This window comes from Pezoporus wallicus, unplaced genomic scaffold (genome assembly GCF_028554395.1).
Source record: "Pezoporus wallicus isolate ANWC-B61680 ecotype Strahan unplaced genomic scaffold, APGP_CSIRO_Pwel_v1 contig_2132, whole genome shotgun sequence".
NCBI classification, from domain to species: Eukaryota; Metazoa; Chordata; class Aves; order Psittaciformes; family Psittacidae; genus Pezoporus; species Pezoporus wallicus.
Window position 1 is genome coordinate 3,010,632 of NW_026637551.1, and position 22,442 is coordinate 3,033,073.

General features: G+C 38.4%; 1 protein-coding gene across 1 annotated transcript in view; it reads left to right on the top strand.

Moving 5' to 3' along the window:
* The window catches only part of ADAMTSL1 (ADAMTS like 1), a 166,632-nt gene that overhangs the window by 33,736 nt on the left and 110,454 nt on the right, over window positions 1–22,442 (top strand). Inside the window, exons 5-7 of the mRNA XM_057406301.1 lie at window positions 10,473–10,599; window positions 16,114–16,188; window positions 19,143–19,300. Of these exons, the coding sequence (XP_057262284.1) occupies window positions 10,473–10,599; window positions 16,114–16,188; window positions 19,143–19,300 (360 nt within the window). The remainder of the gene's footprint in view (window positions 1–10,472; window positions 10,600–16,113; window positions 16,189–19,142; window positions 19,301–22,442) is intronic.

The following is a 22,442-nucleotide window of genomic DNA, read 5'->3' on the forward strand; positions in this document are numbered from 1 at the left end:
CTTTATATACCTTTGAAAGCTTTTCTCCCTGTTTCTCTTCTCTGATTTTCTGTTCAGAGCCAAAAGCAGTCCTGCAGTAAACAAAACAGAGTAGACAGTTACTAGGGCTAATCTCACTTGTGATCTGAAGAAAGGAATCATCTAGACCTCTTGACCTCAGCCAAGTGCACAAGTTTCCCAAAATTCTGGATTGCCTAATGAGACAGTCTAATTATAGCTCTAATAGCAGGATTAGATCCAATGATGAAAAAGTTGGTCATTTCTGAGAAGATCTTTAAGTAAGTTTGCTACTACAAAAAGGTAGTTCAGGACTGGAGAAAACACTTTTGTTTCTTCTTCCAAAACTGTCCATCTTTCTCTATTGCATTCTTTCAATTTTATGGGTTGCTAGTTAAAGACAGATGCACACCAGAAATGCCTATCTTAATGTCTACTATTTATGATAATATTATATTCCTCTTTACACATCTACTACCAAATACTACAAGAGGTAGTTTTTAACTTTTCTAATTTACCAATTCTTAAAGACTGAACTGCATAGTGAGTTCAAGTCAGTTAATAATAAACTTAGTTTCCTTAGCAACCTTTCACAGAGACTGAAAAGTACTTTTAACAAAAGCGGTCAGTCTATGGACCCCGGTATACTACAGACAGAGTATGAAAACCACTGATCTAAAAAGAAAAAAAAAAGGTGAGAAAAGATGATTTCATAAAGTGCAATGGCTTACTACAGCATCTTTATGTTTGAAGTCAGCATGGCAATAGAATTGTAGCCAACAATACTCAGCTGAATTTCAAAAGCTATTGTTCATATCAAACCGAGGCAGTGAATGCATTGAATATTTTGCCAGAAATGTATTGACGATAGTTTCATACAGCTTCTTCACAATAAAATGTTTTTTTCAAATATTAGCATTGTTTTGTTGCTTACTATTTTGGTATTACTTATTTGCAGTTATAAATCTGTGATAGGTAAAGAAATTGATTATCAGGTGAGAATCACCAATTCTAAAAATATTTTTAATGCAAACTTTTCTGCAGTGAAGATATATTTTGTTAAGTGATTTTGCCACTGTGAAGTTACCAAATTATTATGTTCTCTATATACACTTATATATCTATATATCTATATATATATACGTGCGTGCTTCCGATTTTTTTTCATGAGAAATAAAAGCTACACTGGCTAGTGCATCATGTCAGAAGAGTGGGAAAAATCTGCTCTCCTTTAAATAGATGACTGTGCTATGTTGTCTGTCTGTCGTGATTTCAGCATGGATAGTTTCTCTTCCTCCCTTCTGTCTATAAGCATTGTTGTATGGATCCTTTCCTGCTAACAGCTCAGCCCAAAATATACAACTAATCAGGTTACAGTGTCACTTAAACCTGTGTTCAGTGTGTGGCTTTTGTACTCACTGGCACAGTGAACTTGCTTGATACAGGTAAAATATGGATTTTAAAGAATATAGATTAGGTTTCCACCTCAGCAGGCTCTTAAAATCCCATGAAAACACCTTGGTCCCCAGATGTCTCTGTGGGATGTGCTTAGAGCACTGCTGCAGAAATTGGCCTAGGCCTATGGCCATTTCTAGTCATTGCTTAGCCTGGGAGCTGATTTATTTGCATGACCTCCTCACACCGTTCAGGTCAACTCCAGTTTTGACGAAGGAGGCAGCTGGGAGTCTTTCCCACTCTGTCTGAAGTTCTGGAAGCAACTGGCCTACATTACTCCACACTGGCACACTCATGGCTGTAATATTCAAGACTATTCTTATCCATGCTTGCCACCAGCAACATTGAGGATCACATGCTTATTTTGACAAGATCTCACTTTCAGCACTTAAATTTGTCACATTATCTAACAGTGAAAACTCTGTCAGAAACTTCCAGAAGGAGATTTTTACCTGTGTTGCTGTTTTGTATTCACACAGGAGGACTGAAAGTGCCTGTCATTGCCCGTTTGATGGCAAAGGAGGCAATGGAAGGCCTTTGTTCTGTTAATTCTCTACAAACAGGCATCATTTGTGTTTCTATCAGTGAGTATTCACTTTCAGAGGCATTTACTCTCCCATGACAGCTTCTAAGAATGATCTTTTTCTTCTACCAAGGTTATGACAGAAGTCAGGTTAAAACAAAGAAAACTGTTACAGAAAAAAAGTCTAGGTATTTACATGTTGCTGGGATTTCAGTCTCCTGTAGTTCACCTAGTTCTGGCTCCTGCTTGTAGCTTTCCTCTTTTTAAGTAGTAAAACACCAGAAGAAAAATGCAAGAGATGTAATAATAACTTTATTATTTAGGAAAGATGGTGGCTATTTTTCCTCAGACATGTAGAAAACATTATTAACAGGATCAGTTCTAAGTTGGCTTTCGATTTAGCCTAGCCTTTTGGCATTATGATTAAAGTAGCTTTTCAGTTTCTGATGTCTTCCTCAAGCTTCTTGGCCTAAATACTCAAAAAGAATCGTTCTTTTTTGTTTTTTTAGAGTGTATTGAAACCTAGATGCCTTCTGGGGACATAACATTTCATAAAGTACTGAATTCTTTATTTCTGATGGTCAGGTCCTTTCAAACTGTGTCAGGCTGAATAGCTGAATTGCTGTTTCAACTTTTTGTCTAATACTCTCCATCCTCTTCTATCTCATACTCTGTGGACAATAAATTTTTATTTTGTTTTCTTGTTGATGAGTATCATTGTAATGCAATGAAAGAAGTAGTGTTATCCTCAGCATATCTTTCCATCACACAGGAAGGAGTGGGGTGGAGAACCTTATGACTCATAAGTGTAATAGACAAATGTTTAAATTGCTATCTTCATGCCAGGTACCAACATTTTTGTGGCAGACAGTGGTGAGGAAATAGGGATATGTTTATTGTATGAAAGAATCTGCATTTTCATTATTAGACCTCCACTCCCTGCCCGGAGCCATTAGTTTTCCACTTTATAGTACCAAGGAGATTGGCACCACTGCACAGATATTTTGTCCTGGTCTTTCAGCAGAAACAATACCTGCTGTTACTCGCAAGTAGACAAACTCTCTATTGTGGGTATGTCTTTGACCAGTAGCACACAGAGCACCTCCTTTTGCTAGGGCAGGAAGCACATAGTGATTTGGGAGCTTAGAAAAAGAAGGCATTCCAAAGAGCAGTTTGGAGATTCCTGAGAGCTCTTTTACAGTTACCATGAAGTCATCTGTGTCCACATGTTTCCTTAGCACACTGAAAAGTCTACGGTGTGTTGAGTGGCACAGAGAATTTAGTGCTGCAAGATGTATGTCCACGCTTGGCTGGGCATTTTGAGAGTGTTCCCCCCCTCCCCCCACCCCAAACAGATGTGTTGTTCTCACTGAAGACCGTGGCAAGGCTTTCAATCACTGTGCAAATCCAGGGCAGGGGGGGCACAGGAGTTTTAGCTAGTTTCCCCTGTCATCCCAAGTGTCTTCTCATGGAGCCCACATGCATTCCTCTTACACACACTGGTTAGAATACCACACAGACTAAGCAGTTTCAGCAGGGGGCTGGGGACATACAGTCTCTCTCAAGTATTTGAGCTGTGGGTGAAGTCTGTTCCTTGATAACACAGATTATGTGACTGCCCTGAAGCACCAGCAAGTCTGTGCTGGCACTGTTAGTAGGAAAGCACTGCAGCTGCATCACCATTGATCCAGCTCACAGTGGACAGGCTTCTGTAAACAAAAGAAGCCTGTCTGAGAGAAGGAAACTTGTACACCCAACAGAAGAGAGGTCTGAGTGGCAGTATCAAGCATGTCATGAAGTCACCAGAGCTAACAAAGGATCACAGTCAAATATAATGTGTCACAAGTGCCAATTAAATGCTTTTACAGTGTAGTACTTCATCGTTTAGGAGGATGGGTCCAGAGGGCAGACTTCATTAACTTTACTTTTGCTTTCTCAAGCACATTGGTCTGAGGGAGCTGAGCGAGAGCTGCCTTGGTGAGTTTTGACTTATAATGGCTTTTGCAATCACCCTCTGTTGTAATATTTTCATCTTCTACAAAACCTAGAAAATCTTTCCACTGGCAATGCTAAGTAAGTGATCTGTTTAGACAGTATGTGTGACTTTTTGAGAAAATCAAGCATTTCAATAAAAACCTGCTATAGAGCACTGACTAAAGAAACAAGGGGTTTTTGTTCTCTCCAATCACAACACGCAAGAATAAAGCAGAAACTTTTTCTTACTCTGCCAGAATATGGATATGTGAACACAGATCCAGAGAAAAAGAAATAAAACTGTGAATTGGATAGGTGAATATAAATAATCACAAAAGCTTCTTTTCTTCCTCTTGTCATCTCTTTATGAACTCTTAAATTCAATTCCGTCTAAATGTTGCTCCTTACAGAACAGCAGCCTCTGGATTCCTGTATCATCAGAGTGAACTTTGTTTCCACATCTGTGGGCTCCTGTGTTGGCCCACACGATAAATTGGTTGGTTATGTATGACTGAATCTGAAAAATTCAGTCTTTTTTATGTAGGAAGATTCCTTCTAGCAAAATTTGCATATAAGGATAGGAGCTGCATTTTTTCCACATCCAAAATTTTAATGCCTCTACAAATCCTCATTTAAAAGTTGTAGCTTTTAAATTGATTTAATTGTTTCTTTTTAGATCAAGGGTGATTTCAGAATGAGGTTATAGTTACTCTTTTCCCTGAGGAAAACCTGAGAAATAGGAATTTCTCTTGAGTTCCTTCTGCTGCTGGGTGTTTGCTGTTTAGTTCTAGAGCTTTGGCCGAAACACTGATTCTCAGAGTGTTGCATCTGCTGTGCTGGGCGGCTGTGGCTCCATGAGGGTTTTGGTCTGGGTTTAAAAACAGCAGTAGCAGACAACCCTGCCTAGCTGGGAATGCTGGGTCTTGGGGCAGATATCAAGCAGGATCTGCAAGTCGTTTCCAGTGGATGAGTGGTACATAAGGCAACAAACAAAGACAAATCACTGAGCTGGCCAGCCACACGCTTGGTGTGTTGGAAGGTGGATCTCAGTCACTACAGTGGTTCTATTTAACAATTAGGCTACTTATCAGTGACTGAAATTTGTTTACACTGCCTGAATAGTTGCAAGTTTTGTTTGGCTCAAGTGCCAAGTGAGTACATTGATTGCACATGTCACTGGGGCTACTGTTAACAGCACAGTCACAAATTGCCTTGATGTTGTGAAAATCATCTTATGGTCTTCAATTGCAATTGCTGATTCTGGTGTGCTTTTAACTAAATTCCTTGGGACATAGGAGGGCTCTGCCCAGCTGCACAAGACTGCCTGTCACAGGACAGTATCAGCAGGCTGTGCCAAAAAAATGCTGAGGCTGTGAACTCTCATCATAAGGTGTCAGTGAATTGAAGGGCAGATATCACTTCAGCAGGGGTTGTGAGTCGTTTCATCAAAGACACCAATCCAGTTCCTGTTTGCTGTACAGCTCATAGCTTGTTCTCTCCACAGTAATTTAACAGTACAACAGCTCTTCGTCCTGATTGTAAAACAGGATTTTGGACCCTGTTGAAACAGTGGCTCCGATCCAAAACTTTCTTCAGCTGAGTAGTGACAATCAACACAAGTCCCAGATTGAGCCCCAGATTGGTATATGTGTGAAGGGCAACTTTGTTTTTCTCGGATTCTCAGAACTTCTTGTGTTTGAACTGCAGACGTGCCCTTTGAAAACCAGAGAGATTTATTTATAATTGGCTAGATTTGCAAGCTTGCTTTATTACATTATTTCCTGCCCAGAGTTTCTTAATACTGAATAGAAATTATTATGAAAACTTTTTACTTCAGGGCATTTGTAGTCTAGCTGGTCTGAAGCAAAACCTGTCATTGCTGGTCCAGTTTTATTTCTGGAAAAATCTGCTAAACTGAGCCAGAGTTCAAGGGGAACACATACATATATAACATTCATGCACGCACTCAGTAAGTTAGTTCCATCTCCTGTTGTGGGACTTTTAACTTAATGCTTTTAAACTATACATGAACAGTTGCTTTGTTAACATGATGAACGTCTTTTTTCTTGCAGTGTCCTGTAAAGATTATTTTGCAAATGTATCTCAGAGTCAGGAATGTCCCTATTTTTGTTTTCCCAACTCATTGGCTGTCAGTGGAGTAAAAGTGTTTGGGGGGTTGGGAATCAGAGTGAGCATGAAGTGTGGGATTTCAGCCTAAAAATGTAGCATGGAATCTTTACCTCTGAGCAGAACTGTAGTATAGTATGCCAGAAGACAATTCAGGCTTGGCCAAGTAGGGGTTAGCTGCTATTATTCTGGCTTTTTGTTACCAATTTTTTATGCTAAACCAGTAAGAACAATAAAAAAATCAGCTCATTTTAGAGATGGTAAAGAAGGTCAGGGAGTTCGTACTTACCTGTGATTTCCTGGTTCTGGATGTGTGACATCTTCCATATACTGAGAGATCTCCAGAGCTCTGCATGATCTTCCTTTACTACTATAAGGGACTTTACCCACAATAGCAACAAGCTTCACAGGCACAGCTTTAGAAATATGCAAGAACTCCATCCAAAGCCTATTGAACTTGAAAGTGCATTTTCTAGATTTTAATGGGGTTTCAATTAGATTGTCAGGGAACTTAGTGAAGCCGTTTGTGATGTTTTGTGTGGTAACAATCTGCAGGTCAAGCCTCTGACCGCACTTCAGCAGTTTGAAACTCGAAAAGATCTCAGTGTGGAAAGTCTGTGCTTCATTAGCCTGCTTTAAGGGGAGGAGGCTTAACATGCAATAGAAATGAGTATAAAACTGCTTACTTAAGAACATTTCTAGGCACAATTTGTTGCAGTAATCCATTTTTTCTTCCTGTTGGGGGCTTCCTTCCCAGCCCTTTATGGATTGAAAAAGACTTCATCTCCTTAAGCCCTGCAGGATGAATTGAGATCAGGACAAGAATGCATTGGAAAAGGAAGTTTCCATCCCACAAAAACTTCAGAATTTCAACACTAGTTCTAGTTTCAAACCAAGACGAGGGTTTGACATTTCAAAGCTTTACAGAGAGTGAAATATTCCCTAGGTCTCTGATTCAAAGATGTCACTATTTTCTTTCAAACTGTGTCCACCAAACCATTACTCTGAGCTGTACATTAGAGATGCAATATCCCTATTCACTCCTTTGCTTAGCAAGCTGATGAAGCATTTCCTTCTGTAGTGCTTACTTTCATGACGAGTCCTCGACCACTCCCCAGTTAGATGAGTATGCCCATGGGTTAGAGTCTCGGCAGGCTTTTCTAGCTCTACAGAATAAGCAAATCTACTTTTTCTGATAGCTGGGTCTCCCCTAGAGTGTCACATCTTTGGCATCCCTGGTAACAGGCATTCCAAAACCTCCTATATCTATGTTTCGTGCATTTTTCAGGTGAATGGTGAAAGAAAAAATTCTGCCTTCCTGTTCCTTGCTAACTCTGTGCAGATTTCTGGGGGGATGGTGACATATTTTCACCCATATGTTCATCCTTTGCAGTAGTTATCTACAGCCTTGAAGGAGAGGGAAAATAATATAATGGAAATTATATATTCTCAACTCAGTAAAACATGTTTCTTCTGCTCATAGAGACAGAAGTTGCTATTCTTATAATTATCTTTTTCAGGAGCACTTTTTTTTTTTTTTTGATCTTTTACCTTCATAAGGGTCCAGCCTACATAATGTTTCCAAGTAAGAGCTACTACAAAGTGATATAAGAGATTTAGAGTAGGGATTTTCATTTTAAAGAATCAGCGACTCCATTACAAACACTACCAACCTTTTGCTAAATGAAGTTACCCCAAAAAGATGGAAGAAGTATTTCCCTAGGTAGTGAAAAAAAAAAAAAAAACAAAACACTGGTGATCTTGGAATATTTTTTATTTCAGGAGTTGATTAATCATTCATAAGTGGGTTTTTTATGAAAAAGAGAAAAAAGCTCTGAAGAAACGTTGGGGATAAATAGAAAATTTAATTAATTTTGTTAAAATTTCTAATAGCATAAAATGATCGGAGAGACTACCAAGTACAGGAAGATTAAAACATACTTTGTTCATACCACACAAGTTTTGGTGTTCGTAAGAGGTCTCCATTTTGCTCATACTTCCATTTCAGCAAAAGATATATTTTTATACTATACACTGGCAATGGGTGTCCAACTCAAAATGAGCAAAGAACCTCAATATAACTTCCTTTCACACCTGATATTTTCCTGGCAGTTTCCTCTACAAGTTGTGACTTAGCTCCAGATTACTCAATTTATAAATTAACTTTAATCAGACTACAGCCTATGGCAACATTTTAGCTGATGATTCATAAAGTTAAAAAGGCTTTAAAGTAGGGAAGGCTGGCTTTGAAACTGGTGGCCTCATACCTGGATTTAAGATTCAGCCCTTTTTGTATCCAGGCAGTTCATATGTTCTTTTCAAAATAAGCGAAGGCATACAGATTTATATACAACTCTAGCTGCTGAGTGAATATAAAGTATGTTATGAGCAGATATGAAAGGGAATTCCAGCCTTTCCTCTGATGTCTTGGTGCCTCAGCAAGACCTTTCTCACTGTGGGTGCTAGTAAGCTGTAATATGCTAAAGGAAATAAAGCTGATTTACAGGCATTATGTCATACAGTTTTCAGGTCATGCAGGTGACTTTTTTTTTCACATCTTGTCTATACAGGGATATTCATGAATGTTAAAGCAAACCAGTCTCTGTATACCAGCTTCTGTAGGGGTATTCTCATTCAGAGAAAAACAGACCTAAATTTTACATAGTATCACTGATATAATTTATATGTCTGTACTTGGAAGCTCTGTATGGAGTAGTCACAATCAAGATAATCTTAACTTTGCTTCAGCTATCTAACCATTATTGTAGTGGTATTTCTAATATGATAAAATGTCTCTTGCAGTCTTGATATGACTAGGTTTTCAGGGAATTGTATCATTTATGCATTACCATTACTCTTTTCACCCTCATTAATTCCCCTGGAGACATTGTAATATAATGCAGAAGCATTGAAGACTGACCCAGTTATGACCCAGTAGAAATGGGTAAAGTCAAAGAATTTTGATGATAGCTTTCATCAAGCCTTAAACTACACCTATGATGATTTAAATTAAATTTATTATACTATCAACATAACAGATAACCAGAGAAAGTGCTATTGTGCCACTAGTAAAATAATGATTTTTGAAATGGGTATTAAATTGCTAAAAGTAAACACTGGATATTAATCCAAGCCTACGTTTTCACAGGCAAGTGAACAGGAAGTGTCAAACCCAGAAGTACATCTCACCCTAGCAGAGGTCTGCAGCTCTGCACACTAGATTTTCACAAATAAGTAATACTGGTCTCAATATTTAAGTAGGCAAGTTACACATGCAGCTTGTATGACTCTGCATAGTAAGTACTCTATTTGCTCTTATCAGTTTCTAGGACTCAACTCTCTGATATAACTCACAGACCCAGGAAAATTTAAAGCTGAAATAAGCACTTCATTTAAAATTCCCTGTGTTTATATATACTTTGGCTTAGAGTCTTAGAGCAAACTCCTCAGAAGTAGAATTTATACACAAATATTTTTTCATTACTTACTGTGAATGCCAGAATGTTAAAGCCTTTTATTTTCCAGTATGTATGAAGATAATTATAACATCGTATGGACTTGCTGAATTTCTTGGGTTTCAATTATTTATGTGCAAAATTCATAATTTGGATGCAGAAATCTAAGTTCAAACAAAAGGCCTACATTCAGCACTATGTTAAATAAATTTATATTCCATTTCTTTAAATGCATTTAATTATAAATTTATATTTTATTCTCCTTAGAACATTTTTTTTTTGCAAACTGAGAAGCCTAGTTCATCCATTCAACTTTTAAAGTTTTGAACCAAAAAGTTTGCATATAAGCGTAAAGCCAGTTTCAGAGCAGACAATTGCACTTCTGACTTTCAGTTCTTTGTTTTAATCATTCCTTCCTATTTATCAGATCTTTAACAATGTCAACACAGGCAGTGATAGCGTGGAATAAGATTATTGTCACACATAATTAAAACCACATGGTTTTCCTAACTGCAAAGCAGGTAAAATTTCACTGAGATCTCAGCCATGTTGCCATTTATCTGTGCTGCTCTTTATCTGTCTGCTCCGTATCTCTGTTATTTATCTCAAGCATTTTTCTTTTTGAAACTATAATAAGTGATTTTTTTTTTTTTTTGGTGTCTGTCCAATAAATGTTCACAATGCCCTAAAAAACAATCTCCAACTATACTCTTTTCTTTCTCTGGACTGCAAAAGCCATTGAGTACTAACCTGCTCGCTATCTCACATCTAAATTCAGTTCAAACTCACAGCCAGATTTGCTCAGCCTCTCATTGCAAAGGCACTTTACAGCCATCTAGAGATGCCTAGAGAGAAGTTTGGTGGCAATTAGTCGCAGAGATGGATCGAGCAGTCAGTCAGTAGGTGCTCACGTTGAACTGCACATCTTTCTTTCTTGCCAGATCGTTGGCTGTGACCACCAGCTTGGAAGTGCTGTCAAAGAAGACAACTGTGGGGTCTGCAATGGTGATGGGACCACCTGCCGGCTCGTTCGAGGCCAGTATAAGTCCCAGCTCTCAGCAAATAAACGTAAGCTGTCCCTTCTGGTCAAGTGCCATCTTCCCCTCTTAATGAAATACGCATTTCTTGCAAGCTACACTTCACTCTTTCTCAGGCGGTTGCATGGTCATGGTCAGTCTGATTGTCCCCACAGATTCTTCTCTTGTGGGTTAAATTAGGCTTGCTCAGACTACAGCTCTGGCTGTGAGGGTGGACAGAGGATTATGGGAAGGTGCCACCAATAAATTTCCCATCTCTGTTAGCTAGTTGCTTGCAAGGAGCTGTGGAATGAGAAGAGCTGCCTCTACTCATTCTTGTCTGGCTGTACAGCTGGCTAGGCATAGAGAACACAGTCAAGACTGCTCTGAACAGTGGTTTATGCCACTCTGTGGCAGAGGGGCACCCTGGGGGGATGGTGCTGCCACCATGGCAGAGTATTCACTCCCAGACCTATGCCCACACCATGCCTGTTGGATGCTGAGTGTACTGACTCAGTCATGGGGTGGACTGAGGTGCCTGAGTCGTCAGGAGGTGGCTACATGGGCAGGTACAGACAGATATGGGCTTTACCTGCACACTGAGACAGCTTCGGCTCAGGGTGGTAAAGAACATTAGTGTGCCCCAGTGACAGGGTTAGTGTATCCTGGACGCCAGGCAGGCTTTTACCTTGGTTACAGCACCACAGATGGAGCTGTAGTTTTGGGAAGAGAGCTGGGGCATGTTTGAGCAATTTGAAGGAAGGGTAAAAAGATAGGAAGGAAGGGTGGAAGGAAGGAGAGAGGGAGGGAGGGAGGCAGAGAGGCAGGGAGGGAAGAAGGAAGGGAGGGATAACTCTCATAAGAGTTCCATTGCTGAGGCAGAACTGCACATTAGAGGGAAAAGGAATTATTTCACAAAGATGTAGGAATGGAATTTTGCCTCATTGTTACTGTTTCTGCAATGTGAATTGATTCAGAACTCTCCAGGCTGCTTGAGAGATCACAGTATTTGTGAACTTTCTTGGCAAATATATCTTCCTATAAGAATAATTCATTGCTTTTCAGTTGCTTTGTGGTAAAAAGGTGCTACTCTCTCCTCTACTGAGGATAAAGACACTAAATATTATACACAGTACTAAAATTTCAGTGAAATATAGTCTCTATATTGAATGATTTGCTATTAATGTCATATAGGTAGAATGGTATATAGGTAGAAGAGCAGATGGCAGAAAGCATATTATTAGAGTGAGACAAATGTGAAAAAATGTCAGAGAATGGATTGCTTAAACATATTTGCGTGCCAATAATAATAATACAGAACTGAAGTAGCTAATCAGATTTTGTATGCACTCTGTATAAACTACGTGGCATTATTCTCTCTCCTGCTCCAGACATGCATGTAGTTAGGCAACACAGTATAAATTTCAAATATACCAAAAGTAAGCGCTCCTTTAAATTGGCTTTTTACAGTTTTAAAGGCACACTTATGGATCTCCTTCACATGTATGAATTAATATGAACTCTTTGTGTGTTTTGCTTCCAAACAGTTTATAGAATCACAGAATAGTTTATATACATGCTGTGAAAATTTGAGATTTTACATTTCGAAAAGCTTTTAAAAATCTACTCTGTGTTTATTTTCAGTGTTAATCTTCCCCAGGGTTGTTTAAATATCTGTCACTTCGGCACTTCTTCTGTGTCAGCATCTTGCTAAGTTGTCACTGTAAATGTACCTACATTAGCATATCTGGGATCAGAGCCCGATATACTTTCTGGAATGACTGGTTTATGTTTGGCTAGTCTATAGCTTAATTCCCAGCTATCTCTACAAAATAATCCTCATTTCTCAAGAATTAATGTCATATTTTGTCCATGGTGTGAACAAGGTATTAAAAGTCTATGTGAGCCAGACTGCCATGGAACATAAATCAGAAGGAACATGTGCAGCAATGACCAAATATCAGTGGAGGTGTTCTGTGGACTCACTTGGAATTTTTGTTTGCCTAACAGAGCACGCATTCAAGTTTGAGCACTATGTGAAGGAAACTGGACAGTGACCTTTATTCCAGTGCTTTCCCAATAGTTTCTAAGTTGTTTGCATCTCAAAACCACCCCAGATACAGGGCTGAGCTCATCAAACTCAATTAATTTTCTCTTGGTGGCATTATCCAGTTCACTTCTCCATGCTGTTTATGTGAGAAGGATAGGAGCATACGAGAAGGATATTACTAGAAAGAAATTCATAGAGCTTTTAAACACTTAACACTTGCTATGGGAACAGCTTCTTCAGTATTTATAAGGGTATATAACTCTTCCAGCGGCCTCAGAAAGAGAAGCATAACAGGGCAGGAGGCAACGTAATATTGAATTTTCTCCTGCATTTTTGTGAAAAAGGAAGCATCTGTGTCTATGTTCTTGTTTCTATTAAAAAAATAAATTAAAAAATTAAAAACTCAGAAATATCCTTTTCTCTTCGTTCTAAGCTTGGGTGTTTCAATCTTTTTAAGTCTGCAAAAAAGCAATTCTTTCCTTTTTTTTCATATCGCATTTTGGAAAGAGTGTATGTATCTCCCTATGGAGATCAGCTATATTTAAACATGTTTCTCTGTATTCACCAGGGAGCTGGAGAGTTTATCCCACAAGTGGTTGGTGAAGTCTGCTGATCACCTTGTGAAAAGATAGTATTTCATTAAAAAAAGGATTGACATCTGCTGCTGAAGTAAATTACATTTGAAAGAGAATTATAGAAATTGCTATGCTGAGACAGAATATTTATCTGATTAGTAATCAGATTGCTATGGTTTTCAAAACTAGATGCAGTTCCAGATTTCAGTTGAATATCAGTAGTAATGGGGAAATAGAAACAAATCCATTTCTCACCATGAAAACTGACAGACTATTAATACAACATCCATATTCAAAATCCAAAACCAGAAGAAACATCTCTCATGGGAATCTGGTATATGTACCTGATATATAACCTTTACCTTAATTCTTGCACTTACTTCACAGCCCTGGGCCACTGGTCTTTCAGTTATTTGGGACTCTCCCTCACCACCCTGTGCATCCCCTTGAGAGAAACCAACAACCCATTAATACACTTTGTGCCTTTTCTTCAGAGTGCATCACACAGCTGCTCCACAATCTGCCTGTCTGCTTATTGTTGGAAGGAGCTGTGACTAAATATTGCCATGCTTAATTCCACATGTCTCTTCGCAGGAAATGTCTCTTTCTTATCACTGTTAACCTCAGGAAATCATCCTTCAGTCCCTACTGCTTCTGCTTGTAAAAGCAGGAAGCACTGTGATAAGCATAAATCCCACTGAGATTTACATATCGCACAAAGTGTGCTAGGATTTCAAATAGAGAGAAATGACAAAATCAGGTGAAATATAGTCCCAGCAACACCCTGGAGCAGAAGAGACATCCTACAAATATATAGTATATAAGGTTGCATGATTTAAACTGTGATATATCAGGGAGTGATCAACTCTCCAGCACAGAGCTCATAGCTGAGAGACAGTCAAATATAATAATGACATGAGACTGTCTTTAAATAAGACTTGTAAAAAAAAAAATAGTATTTTTTGAAAAATTGAAGTTATTGTTTATTCCATTCTCATTCCAATAAACATGATATATATATTATACAGCAAAATGATGTGTCATTCTCACAGATTTTTTTTCCCCAAAATGGATAAAATGTATTAATCCTACTAGGTATCTTGTATGTGACTGACAGAATAAAATAAGCATTAAAATAGCAATATTATATTTAAAGAATTTTGTAAGACTTGAATAATTGTCTTTTCAAATAGAAAATTTGAATTTTGTGTAAGAATGAAGGATGCCTACCTTGGCCAATTAATGTGATATCCAAGATGTGTATAAGCAGAATGTGTGCTGAATAGAGTTCAGCCCCAATGTTACAGAAGTCTTAGGAGATGCTGAAATTTCTGGATAGATTGAGGAAACCTCTCAAATCAGATTTTGAAAGAGGTGACAAAGCTCAGTAGAGCCTGCACTTCATCTCTATGCAATTCGTCTGACATGCAGAGATTTATCAGACTGCCTACATTTACCCCTTCACTTCTAGGATATTAAGAGGTCACAAAAGTATGGCTATTTTATCTCATAAAGCTCTCCAATATAAAAGTGGCAGAAATTCCTATGGCACTTAACTGAATTTAAAATTTAAAGGGGTTATAGTTCACATTTTCAAGACACAGGATTGAATGAATGAATGAATGTGGGTTTTAGAAGTCCCTGTAGCTTTCAAAGTTTCCTGTAGCTTTCAATTTTTCTGTTGTCTCCATTTTTTACGTAAAATGACAACATTAATAACTATTTTGCTGGTAATTGAGAGTGCTGATATAGCTAGGCTGGAACAGTTATGCCAGTTTGGTCTGGTCAGAAACTTAAGGCTCCATCTCATATGTTTGGATGAAAGATAATATGTTCTTAAGGGGTTAAGTTAGACTTACCTGACAAAGCAACGCATTGCTTTGGGAACAGAGCTATAGTTCTTGCTTGCAGTCATTACATGACGCAGGTGTGAGCAGCAATAACGAACAGAGAGTAAAAGGGGCTTCATTCCTCTCATGTTTGTCACCTCCCCCCCAAAAAACTCCTGTTAGGCATGCACACTTTTTCTTTCCCAACTTCTAATTATAGGAGAAGAAGGCAAAAAGGATAGGGAAATGTGAATGAAAAACTTAGGCGTGCTGGGTAGTCTAGGTCAGTGTTCTCTGGGCACTAACTCCACAACCCAGGCAGAGAATTAGGAACATTTTCTAGCATCTATCCACACCTTTCTTTCCTGTCTCCCTTTGGGAAATTACTGAGGTTGCTGCCTCTTTAGAATTGCTGAACAAACCAACTTTCACAGCAGCATGTGACCTACATTCTAATTCACACCTCAGTTTAAATCCAGTTGCAAAGCTTCCAAGGGCTTCACAGGTGCAAGATCCTTCTCTAAGACCGGTTTACAGTCTAATGGGCTTCTGTTTTTCAAGGGACTTTCTGTTAATGGTGTGGAAAGGGAAGGAGAATTATAGCACTTCTAAACATTAAAATAAAAGGTGTGAGAGGGAGGCATGCCTGAGGGAAGTGGGGGATCATCACAAAGCATGGGCAGGGTTGTGAAGAAGCTGTGGTGTTCAACTAGGAAAGAGACAAATGAAGGAATGGGTGCTTCTGGTTTAACATCAGAATAGGCTTACACTTCTCTACTTCACCACAAACATCAATTCAAAAGTCATGGAAGAGGTTTAAGTGAACCCATGGTGAAATAGACAGCTATTGAGTTTGAAATCCAGAAATGATTGTGAAGGAGTTGGGAATAAAGAAAACCAAGAGGTTTTGGTTTTTCCAAGTAGAAGGTTCTTATCACATTTAAGGAGTTCTTCTACAGATTTGTGATGTTCTTTCATAATTCATAGAGTTGTTTAATTGGTCTAAAAGCTTTACTTTTGACTGACTTACAAGTACCTATTTCACTGCTGGTTTGAAAACAGATAAGATTTTCTTTGCTTGTTTACTCCATGCATTTTTTGTTTTCCCACAGTGGACGATACGGTGGTTGCTATTCCCTACGGAAGCAGGCAAATTCGCCTCATGCTGAAAGGACCCGATCATTTATGTAAGTAGAAGTTAGTGTACTTTTATTTATGAAAGTCTTGCTAACCCGCAATGTTCTGTTTTCACTGTGGTATCTAATTTCTCTCTCTCAGATCATTGATTTTGACACAGGGATGAGTCCTGCCCTCAGAAGTTCTCCAAGGACCTAGTTACACCAGTGTTACACACTCTTCAGAGCAGAGCTTAGCCAACATTGCAGAATTGTTTGCCCCTACATAATTTCTGTCATTTCTGTTTGCTTGTCCTTCGGCTGGCTCACTTGGTGCCAAGTTGTTTTGTTACAAATTAATAAAATATATCCTACTGAATGAAGAAATATTGAGAACAGTGAAGTATAAGCTTCCCTACAGCTGAGCTTAGCCATCAAGCTGCTCATAACTTTAACATATGTTTCTGTTTTGATAATCACTCTTACTTCATAGATGGACACAAATGCAACCATACACACACAAAAATTTGATCAGAAACAGCATGCAAAAGACAAACCCTGCTCCTTAGTAGTGATAATGCTTATTGCTAGAGTCAAGACCAATGAGTGCTGCTAGCTCATCATTTTGTAGATATAACACTTGCTTGCTTTGTCTGACAGGGAGCTCTGTATCCCTGCAGTTGTGTATGCCTCTTCTTCGTGAGAAGGGTTGCAGGATTTGAGAACACTCCAGGAGAACTGAAGGCAAATTCATTTATTTCATTAATAGAAACTCTGTGCATCCCTCTCTCTGGCTTTATAATGCAGTAGCTGCTCACAAGCTGTTCCTTATTTCAGCAGCAGCAAATGGACACTGCAGTGTTGGTAAATGGGATTTACTGCCAGGAAAGACAGAAACTGTACTTCATAACCTCTTAAAAGCACAAATTATTGTAAGATAAGTAGGTTTCCTGTTTTCCTTTTCCAAAACGTAATAGGAGTTTCCTGTAGTACAGACCAGTTAGAGTCCTTTAAGCTTGTCAGTATAAATAAAAACATTAGTGTCAGCAAGGAGGTGAAACACCAAACTATTCCTACCCTCTCCAGATTTCTTTCACCCAAAGAGCTTCTACTGAGTGGCAAAATGAGGGTAGGTTTATCAGTCCTGTTCTGTAGCTCACTGCTTGTGTTGAGGAAACAGTGGGCACACCATAATCTTTTAATGGTTCTTTAGATTTAGGGCTATGAATAAAGAACAGCAAATTACAGGTTATAAACTAAGAAAAAAAAATGTATAATGTTCTTCTTAAAAGTTCAAATACTGCCTGCACTTCAGTTTTTGAGTGGCCCTTTGAGTATTCCTGAGCTACTCTAGAATGGTTGCTATTACTTTCCCAGTAAATGATTTGTACTCATCCTTTTTCTCCTGTCTTCTTTCCCAGTATAGATGCTTTCTTGAAGCTAGAAAAATTTCATACTTTTATTATTTTTTCAGTGAAATTGAGCTATAACACAGCTTAGAGAGAAATGAGATTTTAGCAGGAGAGATAAATCTAAAGCTGTCTTTGCTCAGGCCATATCACATTTTACAACAAAAAGATTTCAATGAGTGAGGTCTGCCTGAGACACTGGTTGAGGTTTAGATTAACTGCTCTGTGTAAACATTAATAACTCCAAATACATCTCTTTCTTGTTTCAGATGTCTCCACGAATCTTTCTGTTTACCCATCAAAGGATTTTATATATGTATGAGATAAAATAAGTTGAGGGGGAGGGAGTATTTTGCCCTATGAACTTTGACTGTGGGAGAAGTTAACAGGAGGCTGATTATATACAGACAAGTCTTAAAACCATCTCTATCCCTGATGCATGCAGTCTTGTCCAGAAATAAGTATATGGCCAAGTGCATCACAAGGGAGGTTACTAGTCTCACTGAAAATGAAAGAATTCATTAATATGGAGCAAATTCTTAGCATGCTGCATCAGCAACTTCCTTCATGAAATAATTCCCATAAGCCATCCTGAAAAACACTCTCATTACTGTAATTATCTTTTCCCCCAAAATTAACAACTTCATAAGTGCTAATAAAAAAGTTTTTTCCACTTACTGCCTCTGAAACTATTATTCCATCACAAATTAATAGTATGTCCACATCTAATTAATATTTTGCCTTAGCTTCCTCTCTGTGTGGGAGATTTTATGCATAATTTCATAGATACTTGCGAAAGCATTAGTTTTGCAATCCTTCATGATGAAATGTGTTGTCATTTTGAAATAACTACCAGAAGCCGGTCACTGGTGAACATACTGTATAACATAATTTGGAGTTGGTGGGGAGGCTGGCTAGATGATGGAACACATCTATTTTCCAGCTGTTTATTTCTATTTAATCAATTATTTAATATGTTTTTTATGATTTAGCAATCAAAAGTAACTGCCACAAAGCAGTATCTTAATTAATGCCCAGTTTTGGGAATCTGTGGATGCAGAGATACAGAGGGAGAGCTCAGAAGGGTTTAGCACTCCCTCTTCTGCTGGAATGGATCAGACTACTTCTGGAGAGGAGCAAAGGACTGCAGTCATACTGATTTTCTTTCCTGGCTGTCTTGCTTTCAGTTAATGGTCTACCAGAGAACACGTGGTTAGTGACTGACCTTTGAACTAAAAGAGGGAACAGCAACTTAACAAAGCCAGTACTCATGGGTGAAGGTCTGAGTCATGCTCCACATAGGAGAGTGACTTACTAAGAGTGAGTTAAATAACCACAAATATGCCTAACTAGGAATAGATTAATATGTCTGGAAGAAAGTAAAAACATGACCTACTGGTGAGAACATGAACATGGATCTAGAAACTAAGGGTTGAACAGAGCCAAAAAGCAGATGGAGAACATGGAAGTATAGGAATGTGAATGAATTGTGGAAAAGAACAAAAGAGTTGCATTATCACTAATTTAGGAGGCAAAACTTTACCACCTCTGTTTTGTGTTGGGGCTTTTTTCTGCTCTTACTACAGATTATAAAGTTAATTTTTTTGCATTTGTCAGATTTGGAAACCAGGACTCTCCAAGGTGTGAAGAGTGAAAATAGCCTCAGCTCCACAGGCTCCTTCCTCATGGAGAATTCTAGTATCAGCTTCCAGAAGTTACCTGACAAGGAGATACTGAGAATACCTGGGCCTCTCACTGCAGACTTCACTATCAAGGTAAGGGCCATTGGTCATCGACCTCTTACAGCAACAAAAAGTAAAACAAGATGCATTGGAATGATTAAAGAGATTTTCCTAGACCTTCATTTTCCAGCTGACATTTACCAGAAAGCCTAGCTCTCGAACTCTATGTGAAATTCTTTATAGTGAAATATCTGATAACACTCCTTGGTAAAAAAAGACTGAGTTTATGCCAAGAAAGGCGTATCCAATGTGCCCCAAAGAGGAAAGATGAACTCATCACAAGAAAAGGCAGATACTTTCTGTATATGCTACTGAGGTACATAGAAATCAGGGACATGCAGCTTGCTTCATCTGTGACAAGTAAAAAGAAAGAAAGTCTGTGTCTTTGTCCCATAATTTCTGCGGTTTATGCTAGCGTTATTGCACAGAAGACTGTAAGGGAGTGGAGAATGTGGTCCACAAGCTCAAAAATAAATGGAATGACTTTGCTGTTCTGCTTTGTGCTGCACTGGCAATAAGAATAAAATTGTTTCCTCCCATTAAAGCATTTCTGTTCTTCCAGGTAATATAAAACACGTTGGTGGAAGCAATACACACATTCTGTGGGAAAACACACATACAAAACTGAACATTCGGGAATTACAATAAAACAAATCCTTTTCCAGTAGATCCAAGGAAGTTGAAGGATTTCAGCTGTAAAACTGTAAAACCTGAGTCATTTCCAGGACTACATACATTTTTCACTATGGACAGCAGAGGTAGATGACATTTGGTTTAACCTAGAGCTGATGGCAGCTACAAGTTTGAACAATAAACTGGAAAATGCAATAGATCATTGGGTTGGATTAAGCTGGTCTGGGCTGGAATGGTTTTGCTTGGGAAGTAGCAGAGCCCTATAGACTGTCCCTTACCCATCTTGGTAAGTTAGCAGCACAAAATGCAAGCAGACATTATCAGGACTGGTTCACAAGGACAAGCCTGGCCTGAAGAATGCATTCCCTTCTCTTTGAAGGTCAGAATGAAAATGCCTTAATAAAACATATGCTGGTCAATTCAAAGTGCCTAAACCACTTCTAGCTATATTACGGATGATGTACATCAGTGAGATGTAATCAGAATTGCTCACTTTTTATTATTTGTGCTGTCTGTGAATGCAAGGTAGCCTGGTTCATTAGAACATATCTGCTGGGGACAGATGGTCATGTATACCAGTGGCCCTGAAATGGTAACATCAGGGTTGGGTTGTGTTCCTGTTATTTCTACTGTTATCTTTTATGACAGGGAAAAAACCTTTGTCCCTTGGTCTTTGCATTTCCTTCTCTATCTAGCAAGGTAAGAACTACTGGTTAAACTAAAGGCAGTACCCTACTTGTGTGATGACTGCATGGCCAATATGAGAAAGCAAGCTGGATTAGGCACAGGTGGAACAGACACTGCTGAGTGGAGAATAAACTATTTTACTTGTTCTGTTATGTGCTTCCACATTTTGAAAGTCAGACTAACATACAACAAAGATATTCTAAGCTATTTAGTGGGGGGTTTTTAAACTAAATTTTTTAGCTTCTGAATATTTTGTTAGATTTTTTTGGATATAGAAGTTTACATACAAAAAAGACTAATACAGGAGAACCAAAATGCGTGAATATCTCTCAGTTATGTCAGGCTTGTCAGCTGCTTTCCATCCTTATTATAGGCTTCAGATTGTGAAGGTAAAGTACTTTTTAAAAAAAAAAATAAATTAAAGACTTTTCTGTGGTATTAGCAAGTTTTCCTTATGGATTGGGATCTTTCTGGTTGTCCAGATTTAATTTCCTGGGACAAGGCAGTTTTTATGCAAACATAAACGAATTTGTAGGTGTAGCAAAACTCTAATTTTAGGATCATTTTCTTGAAAATGACTGCTACAATGATTTTCAATTGACTCTGAATGCTCCTATTCAGAAATGACAAGTTAGACACCTGGACATAATTCAGAAGTAGAAAAATCTATGTGGGACTTGACATTTGAATTTCTTTATTGGTGACATGGAGTGTTTCAAAATTGCATTAAGAAACCTCATGCTGTTTCTGTATGAGCTGAGTTGTATAATTGCTATATTTCTTGACTTTGTAATAATCAGTGGTACATTTCTCATGTGCTAAACTCTTGGCAATCTTTTCACAAGATACGTAAATGAAAAAAAACAATTCAGTAAAACAGGTCTCATTTAAAAAAATTAAGATATCTCAGAAGAAGGATTGGAGTTTTTATATTCATAGTTCGACAATTATATATACCCATTATAAACTTTTAATGTTTGAAAGGCAGACTACCTGAAAAAAAGGCCAGCAAACTTATATTCCACTTGAAATTTGTTCCTAAATCCTGAGTATTTCCCCAGTTTGAGGTTTTAATACAAAATTCAGATTCATGTACATAGAAACACCTTGTTTCTAACAAAAAAAAAAAATGTTATGTTTGATGAAATCCTGGCGAAATGAAGGTCAGTTTCACTTGGAAATGTTTCTGGCTAGCACTGTGCTCTAGAGAAGAAGGCGGTAATATCACACAGGGGGCTTCGTCCTTTATCGGCAGAGCTGCCACTGATCTGTTATGTTGACAAGGTCACATGTTCACCTGCCTGTGCTAAAAAGTCTCTTCTGTCGATAATGTCCATTTCAGACACAACGTAAAGAAACCTTGAGTAATTGTTTCATTGCATACATTTGCAGTCGTCCGAACAGGATGAATCAGTACTGTCAGCTGGGTCTATACTGGATAATGTAATGCAACAGTCAGCACTGGTTGACTGTTTAAAGCAATTAGCACTGCAAATATGAATGACTTAACAGTCTTACTGAAACAGCTGATAGGAATTGCCAGGGAAGGGTTAGGGCTGGCAAAGCACAGCCTGTTAGGTTTTGCTTTACATGCTGTGCTTTTTGCATAGCTAGGGCCCTTGCCCTGTGGCTGAGGTGTGAGTCAGCAAAGACCAGTGGATTTAATGGAAGGTTTAGAAAAGGGTGTTGAACAGACTTGGGGTTGATTTGGAGGAAAAGCCACTGTTGGCCTAGATATAGACTAGACTAAATTAGGTTTATGTTGATTTTCAATCCCTTATATCATGATGAAGGTTTGTTCATAGGATCTTCATGGGCCAACAGCTTTGCATCAAGGATGCACAGGGTTGGACTG